General features: G+C 39.5%; 1 protein-coding gene across 1 annotated transcript in view; it reads right to left on the bottom strand.

Moving 5' to 3' along the window:
• The window catches only part of LOC131793379 (E3 ubiquitin-protein ligase rnf213-alpha-like), a 66,590-nt gene that overhangs the window by 33,500 nt on the left and 18,025 nt on the right, over positions 1-15,065 (bottom strand). The window contains exons 11-30 of the mRNA XM_066165199.1: positions 14,360-14,619; positions 13,836-14,057; positions 13,423-13,612; positions 12,776-12,843; positions 12,122-12,425; positions 11,003-11,098; positions 10,687-10,803; positions 9,949-10,174; positions 9,092-9,391; positions 6,642-7,246; positions 5,544-5,703; positions 5,051-5,280; positions 4,270-4,602; positions 2,513-3,348; positions 1,744-1,910; positions 1,538-1,612; positions 1,261-1,367; positions 895-1,045; positions 589-805; positions 45-315 (exon numbers count right to left, since the gene is read on the bottom strand). Coding sequence (XP_066021296.1) covers positions 45-315; positions 589-805; positions 895-1,045; positions 1,261-1,367; positions 1,538-1,612; positions 1,744-1,910; positions 2,513-3,348; positions 4,270-4,602; positions 5,051-5,280; positions 5,544-5,703; positions 6,642-7,246; positions 9,092-9,391; positions 9,949-10,174; positions 10,687-10,803; positions 11,003-11,098; positions 12,122-12,425; positions 12,776-12,843; positions 13,423-13,612; positions 13,836-14,057; positions 14,360-14,619 — 4,935 coding nt within the window. The remainder of the gene's footprint in view (positions 1-44; positions 316-588; positions 806-894; positions 1,046-1,260; positions 1,368-1,537; positions 1,613-1,743; positions 1,911-2,512; positions 3,349-4,269; positions 4,603-5,050; positions 5,281-5,543; positions 5,704-6,641; positions 7,247-9,091; positions 9,392-9,948; positions 10,175-10,686; positions 10,804-11,002; positions 11,099-12,121; positions 12,426-12,775; positions 12,844-13,422; positions 13,613-13,835; positions 14,058-14,359; positions 14,620-15,065) is intronic.

The raw sequence follows: 15,065 nt of genomic DNA, 5'->3' as shown, positions 1-15,065 counted from the left end.
AAATATTAATTCAAGTTTCAACTTGCATACGGTTTGCATCTCACCGAAGGTGACACGTCCAGGTGGAATATACGGGACAGCGGTACATTTGCCTTCACTGCATGCGGAAGAAGTGCATCAACAAGCATCGACGAGTCTGTGGAATTCCCATGAAGAGGCACGGTCACGTGCAAGAATGTTTTTGAGTCCTTTCTCCGTAAATTTGTCATAACCATGTCGTTGTTTACGAGGTTAGGCAACTGTTCTGTTAAGCGACGAACAAACAGAGTCTTTCCCAAACCTCCTCGGTGTGATGAGACAACTCGAACGGAGAGTCTAAAAAAAAATCAGCATGTTAGCTGCACCAATCCTCATCAAAAGAAGCCCGCTATTTCGAGCCATACCGTTTAGATCATACAACAGAGTTTCTCTTTTTGAAATCTTCCATTCTAAGATCAGAGACTTCAGTCAGTTTGAACAAAACACTTCTACAAACTTTACTTCTTTCACCTGTATTGAAGGGAAAACTTTTTCCAACACATTTTCTATTTTCTCCGGGATGGAGGCCTCCCACTGTCTTAATCTCTAGGAACATCAGCGAAAACTTACTTTTCTGGGTCTAAGGATCCAGCTGTTGTCCAAGTAATCTTACTACCACTGATGTAACCGTTTCGAGAAGGAGGTGCTTTGAACTGATGCTTGAGGTAACTTTTCAAGTCATCTGGCGAAGGACAAGGTGGAGCAGCGACACGATACTGATCAAGAGCTGCTACTACGTTGGCACGGTCTTCATTCTCGCTACTGCAGATTACTACTATGCCATAATCTGACAAGTAACAGAAACCACTGACGATTCATATCCATAAACTTGACCTTCCAATGAAAAACATGTCATTTAACTCAAGTCAAACTCACGTTCTCCAGTCTTGCCAGCAAGTCCCCGTGTCACTACACCAAGCATTTCCACTGCCTGCTTACTGACTGAAAAATCCAACACATCTGCGTGTGCGAGACAATAAAAGCGGTCCTCCATGTCCCCTATTGCACGTCTCCATAGCAACTCGATCTACGTTAAAGGAAAAACAGATAGAAGGAAACAAATTTTAATGGTTGAGCCACTCAACTCATAAGCGGGAAATTTCCCTACTTTCCTCAATCTGCTGGATATGAGAATCAAGATGCGGTGTTTTAAGCAACTATGCTCCTCGACTCATTTTACTATTAACGGTATGAAAATATGAAAATATATTGGGAAAAATTCTTCCGAAATGTATACTGTACCTCTTCTGTGGTGGTGTCAGGAGTGCAAAGGAGCACCTCTTCATGGCTTGGCAAAGGCTGCTTTTTGTCATGCATATAAAGGGCGAGGACTGTAGCAAGGATGTCATCTACAAAAAAAAGGGGTAGGACAAAGAACAAATCATAGTAGAGAAAATTTGCTGTCATGTGAAGTACGATGGGGAATACATGGCAGCAAGACCAAAATGATTCTAGTTATTGAACTTTAATCCATTGTACTGATCTGATTAGGTGCTCCCTGAGTTCCTGTTAGACTTACCTTTAGGAACAAGCATGAGGTTGGGTCGTCCCCTTTTTAAGAACGCTGGAAAAGAGCGAGCTGTCGCTCCAATTCCTGAAATGTGAAATTAATATCACGTTCATGGTTCAGCAAATAGAGATAATTTTGATATCACAGCTGCACATTTTTCATTCACCTCAGCAGCGGTTTTAGCTGTTTTATATGAATATAAGTGAGCGTTTTACCTAGAACTGAAAGTTCTCTCAGGATGTTTCCAAGCTGAGTGAGTGTAAGATATTGACTGATCTCTGTTTCGTTATCTTCGTCTTTGCTAACCGCGTGCTCTCCAAAAATGGTTTCAGCAGGCGTGGACGACATCTCCAATACCTGGTCTGTGTCGGTTTCGTTTTCACTGAAGTAAAAGAAAAATAACAAAATCTCAATTTTTGATGGTTGCTTTCGTATCTTATCTCGAAAACCATCAAGTTGACATAGGTACTGTTAAGCTTACTTATTCTCACTTGATAACAAATTGCAACTTTTATATCAAAAGGAAGCATCCTACGCAAAACAGTGACATTAGCTCTTTCTCTTTAACGTTAATATTTCAAGTAATTGTGATTAAATACTTTTTATATAATAAGCTCAGTTATGTACGCATTCTGATTGGTTCTAACTTATGATCTATTGGAGAACAGACGTATAGATGACATCATCATTAAAACTTTTTCCCCGTATATTTTAAGTCTTTATTATATAAAAAAAATAGATTCCAAGTTGCCGTGCGTCTGTTCAGTAATAGATCACAGAGGACGTCAAAATGTGGTAAGAACATCAGTGACACACTCGGCTGTGCCTCGTGTGCCACTTTTTTGTCCTTACCACATTTTGACGTCATCTGTGATCTATTACTGAACAGACGTACGGCAACTTGGAATCTATTTGTTAAATAGTTATTCTACGATGATGTTCCTTGTTGCGCCAAAGTTAATTTAGTTGGTATAACTAACATACCAGAAATCTTCCGCTGGCACATCCTGATCAACAGACTCCACCCCCTCTGGGAAGAATTCTCGGGCAATCATGGGATTTTGCTTCGCATCTTCGTAAAGAGCCTCGATATCAGCCTCGTCGGCTTCTTCAAGACACCACAACAATAAGTCGTCTTCTTCTGCGTCAACACCTAGCCTCGCCATAGCAGCCAACGCGATCTGCTCCGAATAACCATCATCGGCAGCTGCATTCAAGAAACTTTGAATCTTCGATGTTTCCTTTGGCTTCGGTTTCTTGACAGATATAGTTTGTACTCGACACGTACTGGTTGCTGTTGAAAAACTCGTGCTCGCGTGGTTGTTGTCGTCAAACATTGACTCGCGAGTCACTATTTCATCGTCTGAAGGAACATGAGTGAACGAAGGCAGCTCCGCTGTTCCTCTGCGGTTCTCGAGTAATTCTGCGTCCTTAAAAGCACGCTCTATGGCTGATTTTAACTGTTCGCTGGTCAAACTGGGACGAACACTTTCCAGCAAAGTGAGCACTTGAATGTTGTTCATAGCGAGGTCGTTGCTGTGGCAAACTGTGGCGATTTCTTTCCTCAGTGTCATCAACTGCTGCGTGGTGAAGAAGTTCAATTCTTGATACTCCTTCCTTGCATCACTGACCTTCTTCTTCCAGTTGTTATAACACGTTTCCATGAAAGAGCTCTCTTCACCCAATTCCTTCGCAACAGACTCGCCGGCGACTTGATCTTTGCTACAGTGATATTCTTGGCTCCAATTCATACGATGAATGTAACCAGATTCAAAGAGGTCGATATATGCAGTTGCTAAACGCATGACACCTTCAAGATTCTATAATTTGATAAAAAAAACTTAGTTTTTCAGTACCAAATTTAATCGATTAAACGCTGCCCTCCATAAACGCCACATTTCAGAGCAGGAATATCAATAAACGTCGCCCTCGAATAAACTCAAAAAGAACGCAAAAGATTGTTGACTACCAAGGCAATGATAGACAGGTTGATGGTTGATCGCTATTAGCCTGGGACTTCTTCGAGTGCTTCATTGAAGATAGTATTACTTATGCATTGCAGTAAAAAAAAAATCGACCGAGTAACTGTGCCAGTAGAGTGCGTTCAAGGCCGCTTCCTCTGAAAAGTATGATAAATGGCTGGGTACTGAGGGAATTAACGGAAATAACAGCTGCTGGAAATTTAAAGGAAACCTCGAGGAGAACCATTTTGCTGCCGGTTCTTGATTCCTGTGCAGAGATACCCACAGGGGTCATCAAAAAAATCTATCTCGAGCTGCGCGTTGAACCTTCCCGTGGACGGATCGAAAGGCAGTAGACGACCAACGCTTCGATCGCATTTCGAAAATTCTGAGTGAATCAGACACAAATCCTTTTGAATGTACCAGTTTTTATATCGAGGAAGCATATCCGACATTACATCATTAGTACTCGGATCATGAAGAGGAGAGTGACATTGAAATTGAGTGATATTTTTTCACTTTATGTATTGCAGTAGTATTAACATGCAAATTGTGAAATTGAGAACGATTAAGAAAATAACTTTTGAAACAAGCGCTAAAACATGTTTCTTTAGTTACCATACTAATGTTTGCAAGAAATGAATTGGATTGTAAATAAATGTCGCACTCGAATCAGAAAAAATTTAAAAAAACCCCGCGGCGTTCAATCGAATAAATACGGTATCAGGCAACAACTTCACTGGAAAAAACCGTCCTCAAAACTATTGTATTTTCACTTACCCTAACGAACTGCTCCACGTCATCCTTCCCTTTTTCAGCCTTTCCTGCGATCAACATCAGTTTACTCTGCAAGTCCTTTAGTTCGTCAATCGAATAAGTTTTTCTATGCTCCTTTTCACTTCCTTCTCTAAGGGGAACCGTCAGTCGGATCACATCTTTGGATGACAATCGTTTTCCTTGTTCTGGTGACGGACCTTTCTCGGTATCCAAATGGCCCACAAGATATACACCACTGGAATTGATCGTCTTCGCCTGCACTAATGACGTCATAGCAACCGAGCCATGAGACTCTTTGACAGTTTTTAGCCACTCCAAATGTCTGTTAGTGTCGTACTGCAAGAAACAAAGAACTCAGGTATCAATCACATATTTGGTCCCACTGGTCAAATTCCTTGATGTGCAGTAGTGTATGAGGTAAAATCAATGAAGTTTGAAGACTGAGCCAAACTTTGTAAGACTCTTATCTTTGCTAGAAGGGAAAGTGTTGAAAAGGGGAAGTTTGTGAGGAAATGGCCGTAAGCCCTGCCAATATTCTGATATTTGGTTATTCGATGGACGTTTCCAAGAAAGGAACTTTATTACTTGGTCACGACAAAAAGACTGAACAATAAGACTGAGAATAGGCATACAACCAAAAACTCAATTTAATGAGTGAAAAATAAGTAAAGGTATTCCAAAAGAGGTGAAACATGTTTTGCAAACTGTTAAGGAGGTAAAGGCAAACAAGATGTTCAGTAGGAAAACAATTGAACGGTTTCATTCTGTAATTCGGCTGTTTTACCAGCTTTCTGGGTAACATCTGATCCGTCTCGACTGCTTTCCAAACAGGATCACAGGCGTTCATCAGTTGATCAAAATTCACTCTTTGTTTTTCACTTTCTTTGAGGTCAAATATCAGAGGAGCAAAACCCAAGCAGCTCGTATGCAGACTGGATATGCGGTCAGTTTCCATGTCGCTTTCACCGGCAGAGATCAAAGCCAAGTCAACAAGAACCTTAAGCTCTTGGGTGGCTGTGAAACGAAAGATACGTAACGATGTTTATTACTTTCTGAGACTTACGCTCAAGTGAGTAATTATTCTAGTATGTGTTATACAAGCGAAAAGCAACATTTTCATGCGTCGCGGAACACATAAACTTCTGTTGAATTTTAGGCAAGCTGAAAAAAGCAGGGGAGACAACCTGGGAAATCGATAATGGCAACGGAGGGTTTTGTCTAGTGTTTCCGTATCAAACTCTCTATTAGACCACTTTCCCCCGCATGTCTCAACTTACATTTGATAGTTGAACGTAACCACTCCACGAGCCTTTTACTGTCTACCACTGCTTTGAGGCACTGAGCCTTGTTGACATCCAAACATTGAAGAGCTTGACCGGCCTTTGAAAAGCTTTCTCCAATGCTGTGCAAGGGCTTTTGCTTGAATTCTACTGATAACTACATTAAAAAAAAAGGGAAAAAGGAACACGCTTTTATCACATATTCTAATTTAGTTTAAGTCACGTGCACATGTCGTTTCTTTCGCCGATAGCTTTCTGTTGTGCAAGATCTGTCGCAAAACGAAAGTGCACCCTCGGGTTCATAGAAATTTTTTCCTTAAATCAAACTTCAAGACTTCACCAAAAATTAACAGAGCTTCCACAGTTTGGGTAGAATATTTCCAATGCCACGCACAGAAATTGTTTGTAGCGAAGCATACTCCTTTGCATAACGATGTAGTCACTTTCAGATGTAGTTGGCGACGTTTTTTTCGATCGCATCCTTGTCTTTTGTAGGCGCTTGAAGAGGAAGACCAGCACCTGAAAAAGACATCGTGGTCTACATCGGTAGTAACCAAATCGTGAGACGAAGGACAAAAATTCGCTACAAATGTATTCGCCACGATGAATAACTGCATCCCATTCTAGGACATATACTAGTGTTTTCTTCCTCAACTTACTCGGCATCGTCAATAATCAAAACTATAACAAAATTCTCGAACGTAGTCGATTATCACCAGCCCAATCTGAGCACTAATAGCACATGCTTGTAACTGGACAGTGTAATAAGGCAGTTAAAGGGACAGTTAACACGTCATGCTTGTGCAAGTAGACAGAACGCATCATGTCCGCGCGCTGTTGTATCGCCGAGTAAACTGTAGTTTTTCTTATTACGAAAATGTATAACCAATGTAAGTTTCTTTCCCAAATTTTATCATAGTTTTGATTAATTGGAAGAAAGGACTTCGTCCAATTCTCTCAGTAATCATACTCGTGATTGACAGATCGGACTCCCGCTTCGCGGTCTTACATTTTGTTAATCACTCGTGTGAATACAGACCGAATTGGACACCACTCGGTCCTATCACCATTTTTAAGCAATAAGGACTATGATACCTGATTACGCAGTTCTTCAACAACTTTGAAGTTCCCAGTAAAACCCATCGCCTCTTTAAACTCCCAGATGGTGTCTGCTGAACTAGAGTACTGATGAAGCTGATGGTAACGTTGAATTTGAGCAACTCGCTCTCTGACAGTTTTCTTTAATCCTTTGGCTTTTTTAGTTGTTTGACCTGTGTTCACTTCAAACATGTAGGATAACTCTTCCTCGAGTTCCTTTTCGCGGTTTTTGTAGCCGCTAAAGAGCTTGTCAACATCTCCTAGAGAAATTGTTCCATCTTTTACACTAGCAACATGTTTGGTCCAAATTTTAAAAGCTGGTTTCCAAACATTTTCAACGACATCGGAAAGACTGAGATGTCGTTTTTGCGCCTCGTCATTCTTTCTAACTGTTTGGGCTTTGAGTCCGTATTTCTTCCAAAGGCCTTGGAAAGTTAAACTCTCTTGAACTTTCCCAAGGATCGGGAGAACCTCCTCTGCGGCTGGGGTTAATTGGAATAACGTGATCTCGATTTTGTTGTCGTCTAAGCGTTTGCACAAATCACGAATCTGGTATGATGTAACATCCAGCTGCGCTCTACTCCTGAGGTTTCCCAAGTCGACTGTGGAGAAAATGGTCACTTCGTCAGTTCTCCTATTCTTTCTCATTTTGAAGGTGCATTGTATTTGTAATGGAATCTTAGAATGAAGGTCATAATAAGCAGGGCAAGATCAAAGTCTGTAGATCTAGGTAAGATTATAGTTCATTTCTAGTGGTTCGCGACATGGAAAACTTTTCCCTATTAAATGGCGACTGAACTTGAGGATAATCCAAATCGCTTCACGTCACTGGAAATGGATTAAAAAGCCACAAAGATAAGCGGGTTGGCCTTCTTTTAATAAACTCACCCTTCCTGAAGTTAGAACGAGAAAGTGATTGAAATGATATTCACAATAAACGCCTTTCCTTGCCACTAAACATTTACAAAACTAAAAGCGAATATATCACATCAGGACAAATCTTCACTCTCTGTTGAGATGCACAAGTGTCCGAAGGGAGATTTAAATTAGTGCAAATGCAAAATATTTAACAAATAGAGAAGCCTTGACTGCGCTCTGTTCTGTTGTAAAGCACGCAGGAAGCGGCTAGAGCACGAAAGAAGTGTAGGGGGAAACACGAGACGTAGTCGAGTGTTTCTCCCCACTTCTTGAGGGGGAGAGATTAGTATGATTAGTATGAATTTCTGTCAAGGCTTTTCTATTTGTTTTATAATAAATAATCCGTTAAGTTCCCCAAGAATTACTTTCAATTTTCAAAACAAATCTTATTTCCAAAGCGAACAACAGTGTCGTCAGCATGCTCTATACTCTCATAAAGCACGCTACAATAAGCCAATCAGAATCCCTGTTAGAATGGTTCAAATAATCTGATTGGCTGTACAAGACTAAAGCTGTCAAAAATGTCAAACCATCTAAGTTCATATTATGCAATAGTTTACAAACTAAAATAGCTCGGCATGTCGAATTTCACACTTTTGCCTGAAGTTTTTTAGTTTCTAATATAGGATCTGAAAGTGAAATGTTCAGTGAAATTCGGCCCAATCGTGGCTCAAAAAAATATGCAAGTTAGTTTACATGACAAGTAGAAAACAAACTGTTCAAGGCGAGTGTATTACGAATGAACAACAGCCGAATTCACTAAGAAATGAAGATCGCTCGGAATGACAGCGCCGTAAAACTCGGTTGCAGTGACTGATCTGGCCTTCCACTCAACGCATCGGAAAGGTAATCAGGGCAAGCTCTTATTTTTTCACTCTAAGGGTAGTCGATTTAGTTCCTGAGGCTTGCTCCATTGCGATGACTGAAGATCGCCATGATTAGCTAGCCGCGAGAGACCTTAAGTCGCTCTGACACCGTCATGATTAGTATGAATTTTAACAGTTATGCCAGGTTATATTTTTCATCATTCCTGTTTTTTCTGTTTGAAATCGAAACTTTATATTATTATACAAGTGTTAGCTGTGTTTGATTTTTATTACCGTACGTAAACTCGCAATCTAACTGAGCGTGAAAACCGTTAAAAAAACTCGCACTGTCTATCTTGTTTTATCTTTGAGGATTTTTGTCTCTGCTCACGTTACGGTGACGTAAATTACTGCGCCTGGCATTTTCGGAAACCTTTGCTCGCTTGTTCCGAAATTTCACTTTCAATTAACGAAAGAAAAGCTAGAAAGAAGTCCCGGAAAAGGTCGGACATAGTACGATTTGGCAGATGGCGTGACAGCTTTAGCTCAGTTCTATGCTCTATACTCTCATAGAGCACGCTCTTTCAACCAATGACAGTACGTGTTATATCCGAGCTTTATTATAAAGTATAGTATAGTATAAGAATTGTGGAAGTAGCTATAGGAGCAACACATGACTGGCTATTAAAAGGTTGGAAAAACAAATTCCTCTTCGGAGCTCACCTGGCGGGACTACATCACACATTGCAATAAATCTCCCAACATTTTCCCGTACGATGCGAAATTCCTCAATTTCTTCAATACGTGGGACCAAGCTAAGCTCAGCATCATTCTTTTCTACACCGGATGTTGTCTTCAAAAGTTCTAAAAACGTTGCTTTATGCTTCTGGACAAAAAGTAAAACTTCGACCGTTACTGAGCCATCTGACATAATTCTTACAAGAGCGTCCAGCAACGACTTAGCCTGAAACAACTTCTCCCGACCTGCAGGCGAAAGTATGCCACTTCTTCCAGACTCATCTCCTGTAGAGTGAAACAATCACTTACAATGTACACATTACGGGGTATTAGGAACTGAAATTGAAGTATTTTCCTCCGTTTGAGAGGCTCTTATTCACATCGCCTAGATTTTGATTTTTCCCACATTTGCTTTCCTCTCTTCTTATTTTTCTCTGTATTCTGTTCTTATAACGAAGCCATCACTTTAAAACTTTTGGGAACGTTCGTAAGAAGAATTCATTCTTCAATGATAAATGCATGCGAGCTACGCAAAAATACAACGTTTAATTTTTAACTTAGAGTCTAATGTAATCTAATAGTGAACTGGTTTTGCTTCCTTAGCTCTGTGACTGGTCAAGAAAACTCGCACTTTCCTCTCAATCGATCAGAGGAAAACTAAACATTGTGACGCCTCGGTTACTCGCGCTTTCCCGCTCATTGGTTACAACTAGCGAATTGGCTCTTTGGCTCATTGTTACGATCTGCCATTGCCGTCAGTGAGGTTTAGGTTTAACCTGCGACTTTGGGCGTGGTCTAAATACAGCTGAGTAATACATTGGACAGATATGATCTGAGCTTACCAAAGGATTTGAGGTATCCAGTCATAGGTTTCCAGGTCAGAAGAAATTTAACAGTCTGAGGATCCAAAGAAGACGTGTGTGTTTGTTGTCCTTCCTTCGGCCAGGACTTTATAAGCAATATCGACAAAAGCTCGCCATATTTTCCTGCTTTCGAGCGTGTATCAGGTTGATTGCATTTATTTGTGATGACGTAAAATACTCGTTCGTCCACTCCTACTTTTGCTGCCTAGATTTCAAATGCCAGAAAACTATTAGTATCTGTTGCAAAATTAGCTAATTTAACTCTAATTCTTGATGAAAAATATAAAATTTAAATGTTGGGTATGAAATAGGTCTAATGTGACTAGAAAAAATATTCTCCCGCCCACGCTTTTTAGTTAAATGTTACAATTCACAATTTACTGACTTTAACTTAAGGTACGCACACGCTTTCGGAGGCGTCCCTTTGTTCATTTGTTTAATTGATAGTGTCTAGGTTAGTTGGTGACTTGATTTGTTTCTTTATTAGTTATGCAGTTACCGATTACCCACCAGTACCTAAAAAACGTAAACTACTTCAGGAAAAACAGACCTAGATATCTTGTATGCCAGTGAAAATGTTATAATCAACTACAACAGGACGAAAAGACAAAAATCTGAATTTCCTATGCAAGGAAAAAGGTTCAGAACTTGACACGCCGCAGCCTTACTCGCCTCCGCGATGCACTATCAAATGTAAAACGGTTACTAACAACTCACGTTAATAATCCTTTCCACTGCCTCAAATGCAAGGTTGGTGAACAGCTCTCCAACACCTTTTTCAAAAGCATCCATATCCACTTCACAAAAGATTTCAACGATGTACTTTTCCTCCAACTGAAAAACGAGGAAGCATTGCACGAAGTTTTAGGATAAAGTAATTTTTTTCAGAAATTTATTATGAAAATAAATTCACATACTCTCTACATGAAACAAGTCTAAAGTGCTACGACGTAAAATGTGGGTTGGGTCCTTTTGAATGCGTTCAAACCTACCTGAAGGTCACTTTCCAGCACCACGTGAGATTCTTACTTACCCGTCTTGCTCGAATGGACAATTCCTCAATCAAGAATTCCCGATAAACGGTGAAGCCTTGATTTTCATCTGCAACCGTAAGTAGTTCACTCCATACCTGAAAAAATAAAAAATATAGAATGCATCGGTCTTCCTTGCAGTGCTTATTCGATCGAGTCGAAGCGTAAAATAAATGCATTCTTGTATGACCAATTCCTATTTTTCCCTGCAAAAGATTCCATTTGGGGAGAGAGAAAAAGAGAGAGGGGGGAGGTGTGGGGGAGAGGGTGAAGAAAACTGAAAATACGAAAGGTCAGAAAAAACTAGTGATAGGCTTCAAATTGTAACAGATAGTTTATGCAAGGGTTACAAGATATGAAACTATGGTGCTGGATCAGTGGGGGATTATAACAAGACGATATGATTTCTTCAGCTGAGTTGATAATGTAAATTAGCCACCACAAAGAGTTTCTAAGCTGACGTTTGGAGCGTTAGCCCGTTAGCCCTTTGTGAAAGCGAATGATGAAGGGCTAAGGTTCGAAACGTTAGCTTTGAAACTCTCTGCGGTGGCCAATTTAAATTATCAACTCAGTTCATAAAACTAAATTTAAATTATCCTGAAAAAAATTTCTTCACCAACTACTCAGTGACGCTTTTGCTCCTCAGTCAATCTCTTTGTCACTGATGTTCATTATATTCTATTCCAAGGTATCCTCCTTGCAAGTGGATATTGCCATTATTCCATCTTCAGTGGCAGTTGCCCATAACTATTATTACTTTATGACGAATATTGGACACTTTTTTCAGCATTCAAGAACTTATAATAACTATTACAAAGTATATGCAATATATTTCAAGTCACTCGCACTTCAACTGCATATCAAGATCGGCTTCAAAGTTGTCTTAACTTGTTTTAAAACCATCTAAGGCATAAAGTTACCCATATTTTGCGACATCAAAATGGAAATTTTAACAAAATCAGAACTTTCATAATTAAAAAACTATCAAAGCACACAAAACCTGTTCCCCGATGGAAGTCCCCTACATATTTTGACATAAAAACGCCATTCTTACTGGGGATGGACCGAAATTTGATGCTTATTTTTCTTCTCATATTACATTTCCTTAACTTTTAACATACCAATAGTTCATTTGCCAAAGCATCGCCTCCGTAATGATAGGAAATGTTGGGGGACAGATCACTTTTCAGCCTTTCTTGAAGGCTCGCTAATAGCGCTTTTATGGCGTCGTTCTCGTTTTTCTGTCTTTTCTCCTGATCCGCACTCTCATCAACTTCTCGCCTCTGTCTGCAGATGCTTGCAAGTAACAGCTTTATCACTTGGCAGATGCAATCCAGGTTATCACGAGTGGTCACTTTTCTGAGACAAGTTTCCACCAGCCGTTTACTCATTGAAATTGTAAACTCGAGAGTCTTCAAGTTGGTGCTACAAAAAGAAATTAAAAAAAAATAAAAATTCTTTCTTCACCGAAATTATATTTAATTGTTTAATTGAACTGTTTGCCCTGTTAGAGTGATTATTTTCTGGTGTCCATCGACGGGAACAAGATAAATTTTGTCCTCATTTTCATGTCAAGATTGCAAGCGGAATAATGGCATAGATAGCTATTTCATTTGCAGAAATTCGGTCTCCATCCTATTTACGTTACCATAGGGAATAGATTGGAGAGGTCGCAAGGATAATTTGATAGTAAACAAAAGAAAACGAATCATGTCTGCCATGGAAACAGCACTATCACGTAATTACGTTAAAAAAAATGCAAAACTGATACCAACCAAGTTGATTCCTGAGCCGCTTCTAGCTGAAAACACATTTGTTTTATGAGCCCCATAACATCCTTCCACTGCGGATAGGAAATTGCCATTAAATGACACATCTTTATAAAAAGCACATCAAACTAACTCGCAATGAAAATATAGAGATTTATTCGAGGAAAGAAAAGGAGGGGTGATATTATTTCTCCACGTATCTGATACTTCCTTATAACACAATTTCAATCACATAAAATTGAATTCACTCAGACTATCCCGTAATCTTCATGTTAAGATCCCAAAGAATCCGATCTTTGGAATGCTATCATGAAGGATGTTATTCGTCTAGGCACGTGAGTAGCTAGGACAACGAGAAAAATGAGGAATCAAACTTAGATCTTCGGATTCCGCGCTGCGATACTACCGCTGAGCTTCATCGAACTCTATGACGAGCCAGGCCATCACTAGATTCACACAGGACATGCGTCCAGCATACCGCTAGGATCAGCAATGTTACCTAAGCTATGTAACTCAGACGTTTTCATTAGGATACTTCCATCAAGAGGAGACCCGTCCTGGTCCACAAATAGCCTCCTAGACACTACCGATTTTGAGTGACGATGTAATACCGTATTAATTCAGAGGTTGTCTCCAATATGTAGGTCGCTTACCTTAGCAGCAGGCACAAAATTACAGGAACAGAATGTAACCAGGGCAACGCAAACATCGCAAATGTTGAATTCTTTTGACCCAACAATCTTGTCTAGTTCCCCAAAAGGAAGGGCGTAAAGGAGGGTTCTTTTCAGCAGAGGATCAACTTCAAAGGATGGATTAAGTCGACGTAACAGATCCAGAAAATTCCTATGAAAAAAATGAAGAGAAGCTATTACAATGATTCATGCATGCTCCTCCACTTTTCAATGTTTCATGCATCGTTGAAATATCTATTGACACTTAGCGCGAAGCAACTTCCGTATTCAGATTCAAGCAAGTTGAAGTTTACTCTAACAAAAAAAGATGGTATTCAAGTTTAGCAGTCTGCTGATTAATATTTTCATAAAATTTCTTCTTAGTAATTAATTACATTTCTGTTGCTGATCTTTGAAATTCTTTAATCTTTAAGTTTTGCGCTCCAAACCATTCTGGTCTGTCGTAAGATCCTTCAACATCAGGCTCTTCGAATGGCTTTGAATCTCCTCTCAAGAAATGGAGTAGTGGCATAGCAAACAGCCAATCCTCCTCAATTGGCTTCCGTGAGCGTGCCATGACTTCGTTGCAAAGTTTCTCAATCCCATCAGCAGCAAATCTAAATCGAACAAAAATAACACAAAGTAATTTTTTTTATCAAGCAGTATTTGTACAGGAAATCACATGATTTAGGGTTCACTTCGGAATAAATAAACACGAGAATCCGAAGACCAACGAATTTAAAGAGCTCGCACGGTTCGTGTAATTTGTAGTAAAACGTTCACGAAAACAAAGTTGCACGACAAAAGAAATGTGATTAATTACTTCTAAGACACATGAAGGAAAAATCTGAGTTAGCTTTTCATAATAATGCAGAGCGTGTATATCAGATTTGTATATTTGTTAAATACAAATACTTACTTTCTTAGGCCCTCACTAAACTCTTCCAGAACGACTTCGTATAGGGTACATTTTTTCTCCGTAGGATCTGCTTCAAGCGACAAACAACCTAAAAGTGCGAGCATGTGTTCCTTCGGAAGGTCTGGTTTGTATTTCTTGACAAGTATGACAATTGCCAGCGACGAAACTAACGCTGAAGCTCTGGTTTTAAAATTGATTTCACTCTGGGACGATATAGCAGCGTTTTCGTCTAATTTCTGTTTCAAGAGGTCCATCAAAACCTGAACAAAAAAATAAACCAAAACTTTTTTTTTACACATTGCCATCAATGCAAGAACATAGTTTATCTTCTGGAAGTACAAAATTGCTTATGACTTGTAAAATTCTGGAGTAATCTCGGAATCCAAATCAATTTAATTTAAAACACCCTGATCAACTACTCGATTGCAAAAACGTTGACATCTAAAATACCATGGAAAATGAGACTGAATAGCCTTATGGGTGTACACTACGTGATAAGCGCAGAAGTATGCGGTAAATGATGGATGCTATCTTCTTTTCCTTGAAAGGAAATAACTATGATACGAAAGATTTGTCATGAAAAAAACAGAGAAGTAAAACTACAGATTATGTGGATGCTCAGACACTTCTAACACAGAAACTGCAGGGTTCATCGTTTCTGCTTCATGCTTTTTAGAAGTCGAAGTTTATTTAATTGAGTGTATAC

The sequence above is a fragment of the Pocillopora verrucosa genome, chromosome 4 (assembly GCF_036669915.1).
Source record: "Pocillopora verrucosa isolate sample1 chromosome 4, ASM3666991v2, whole genome shotgun sequence".
In the NCBI taxonomy this organism is placed as follows: domain Eukaryota; kingdom Metazoa; phylum Cnidaria; class Anthozoa; order Scleractinia; family Pocilloporidae; genus Pocillopora; species Pocillopora verrucosa.
The sequence above is the reverse complement of the archived record's forward strand: the minus strand, read 5'-3'. Positions and strand labels throughout refer to the sequence as shown.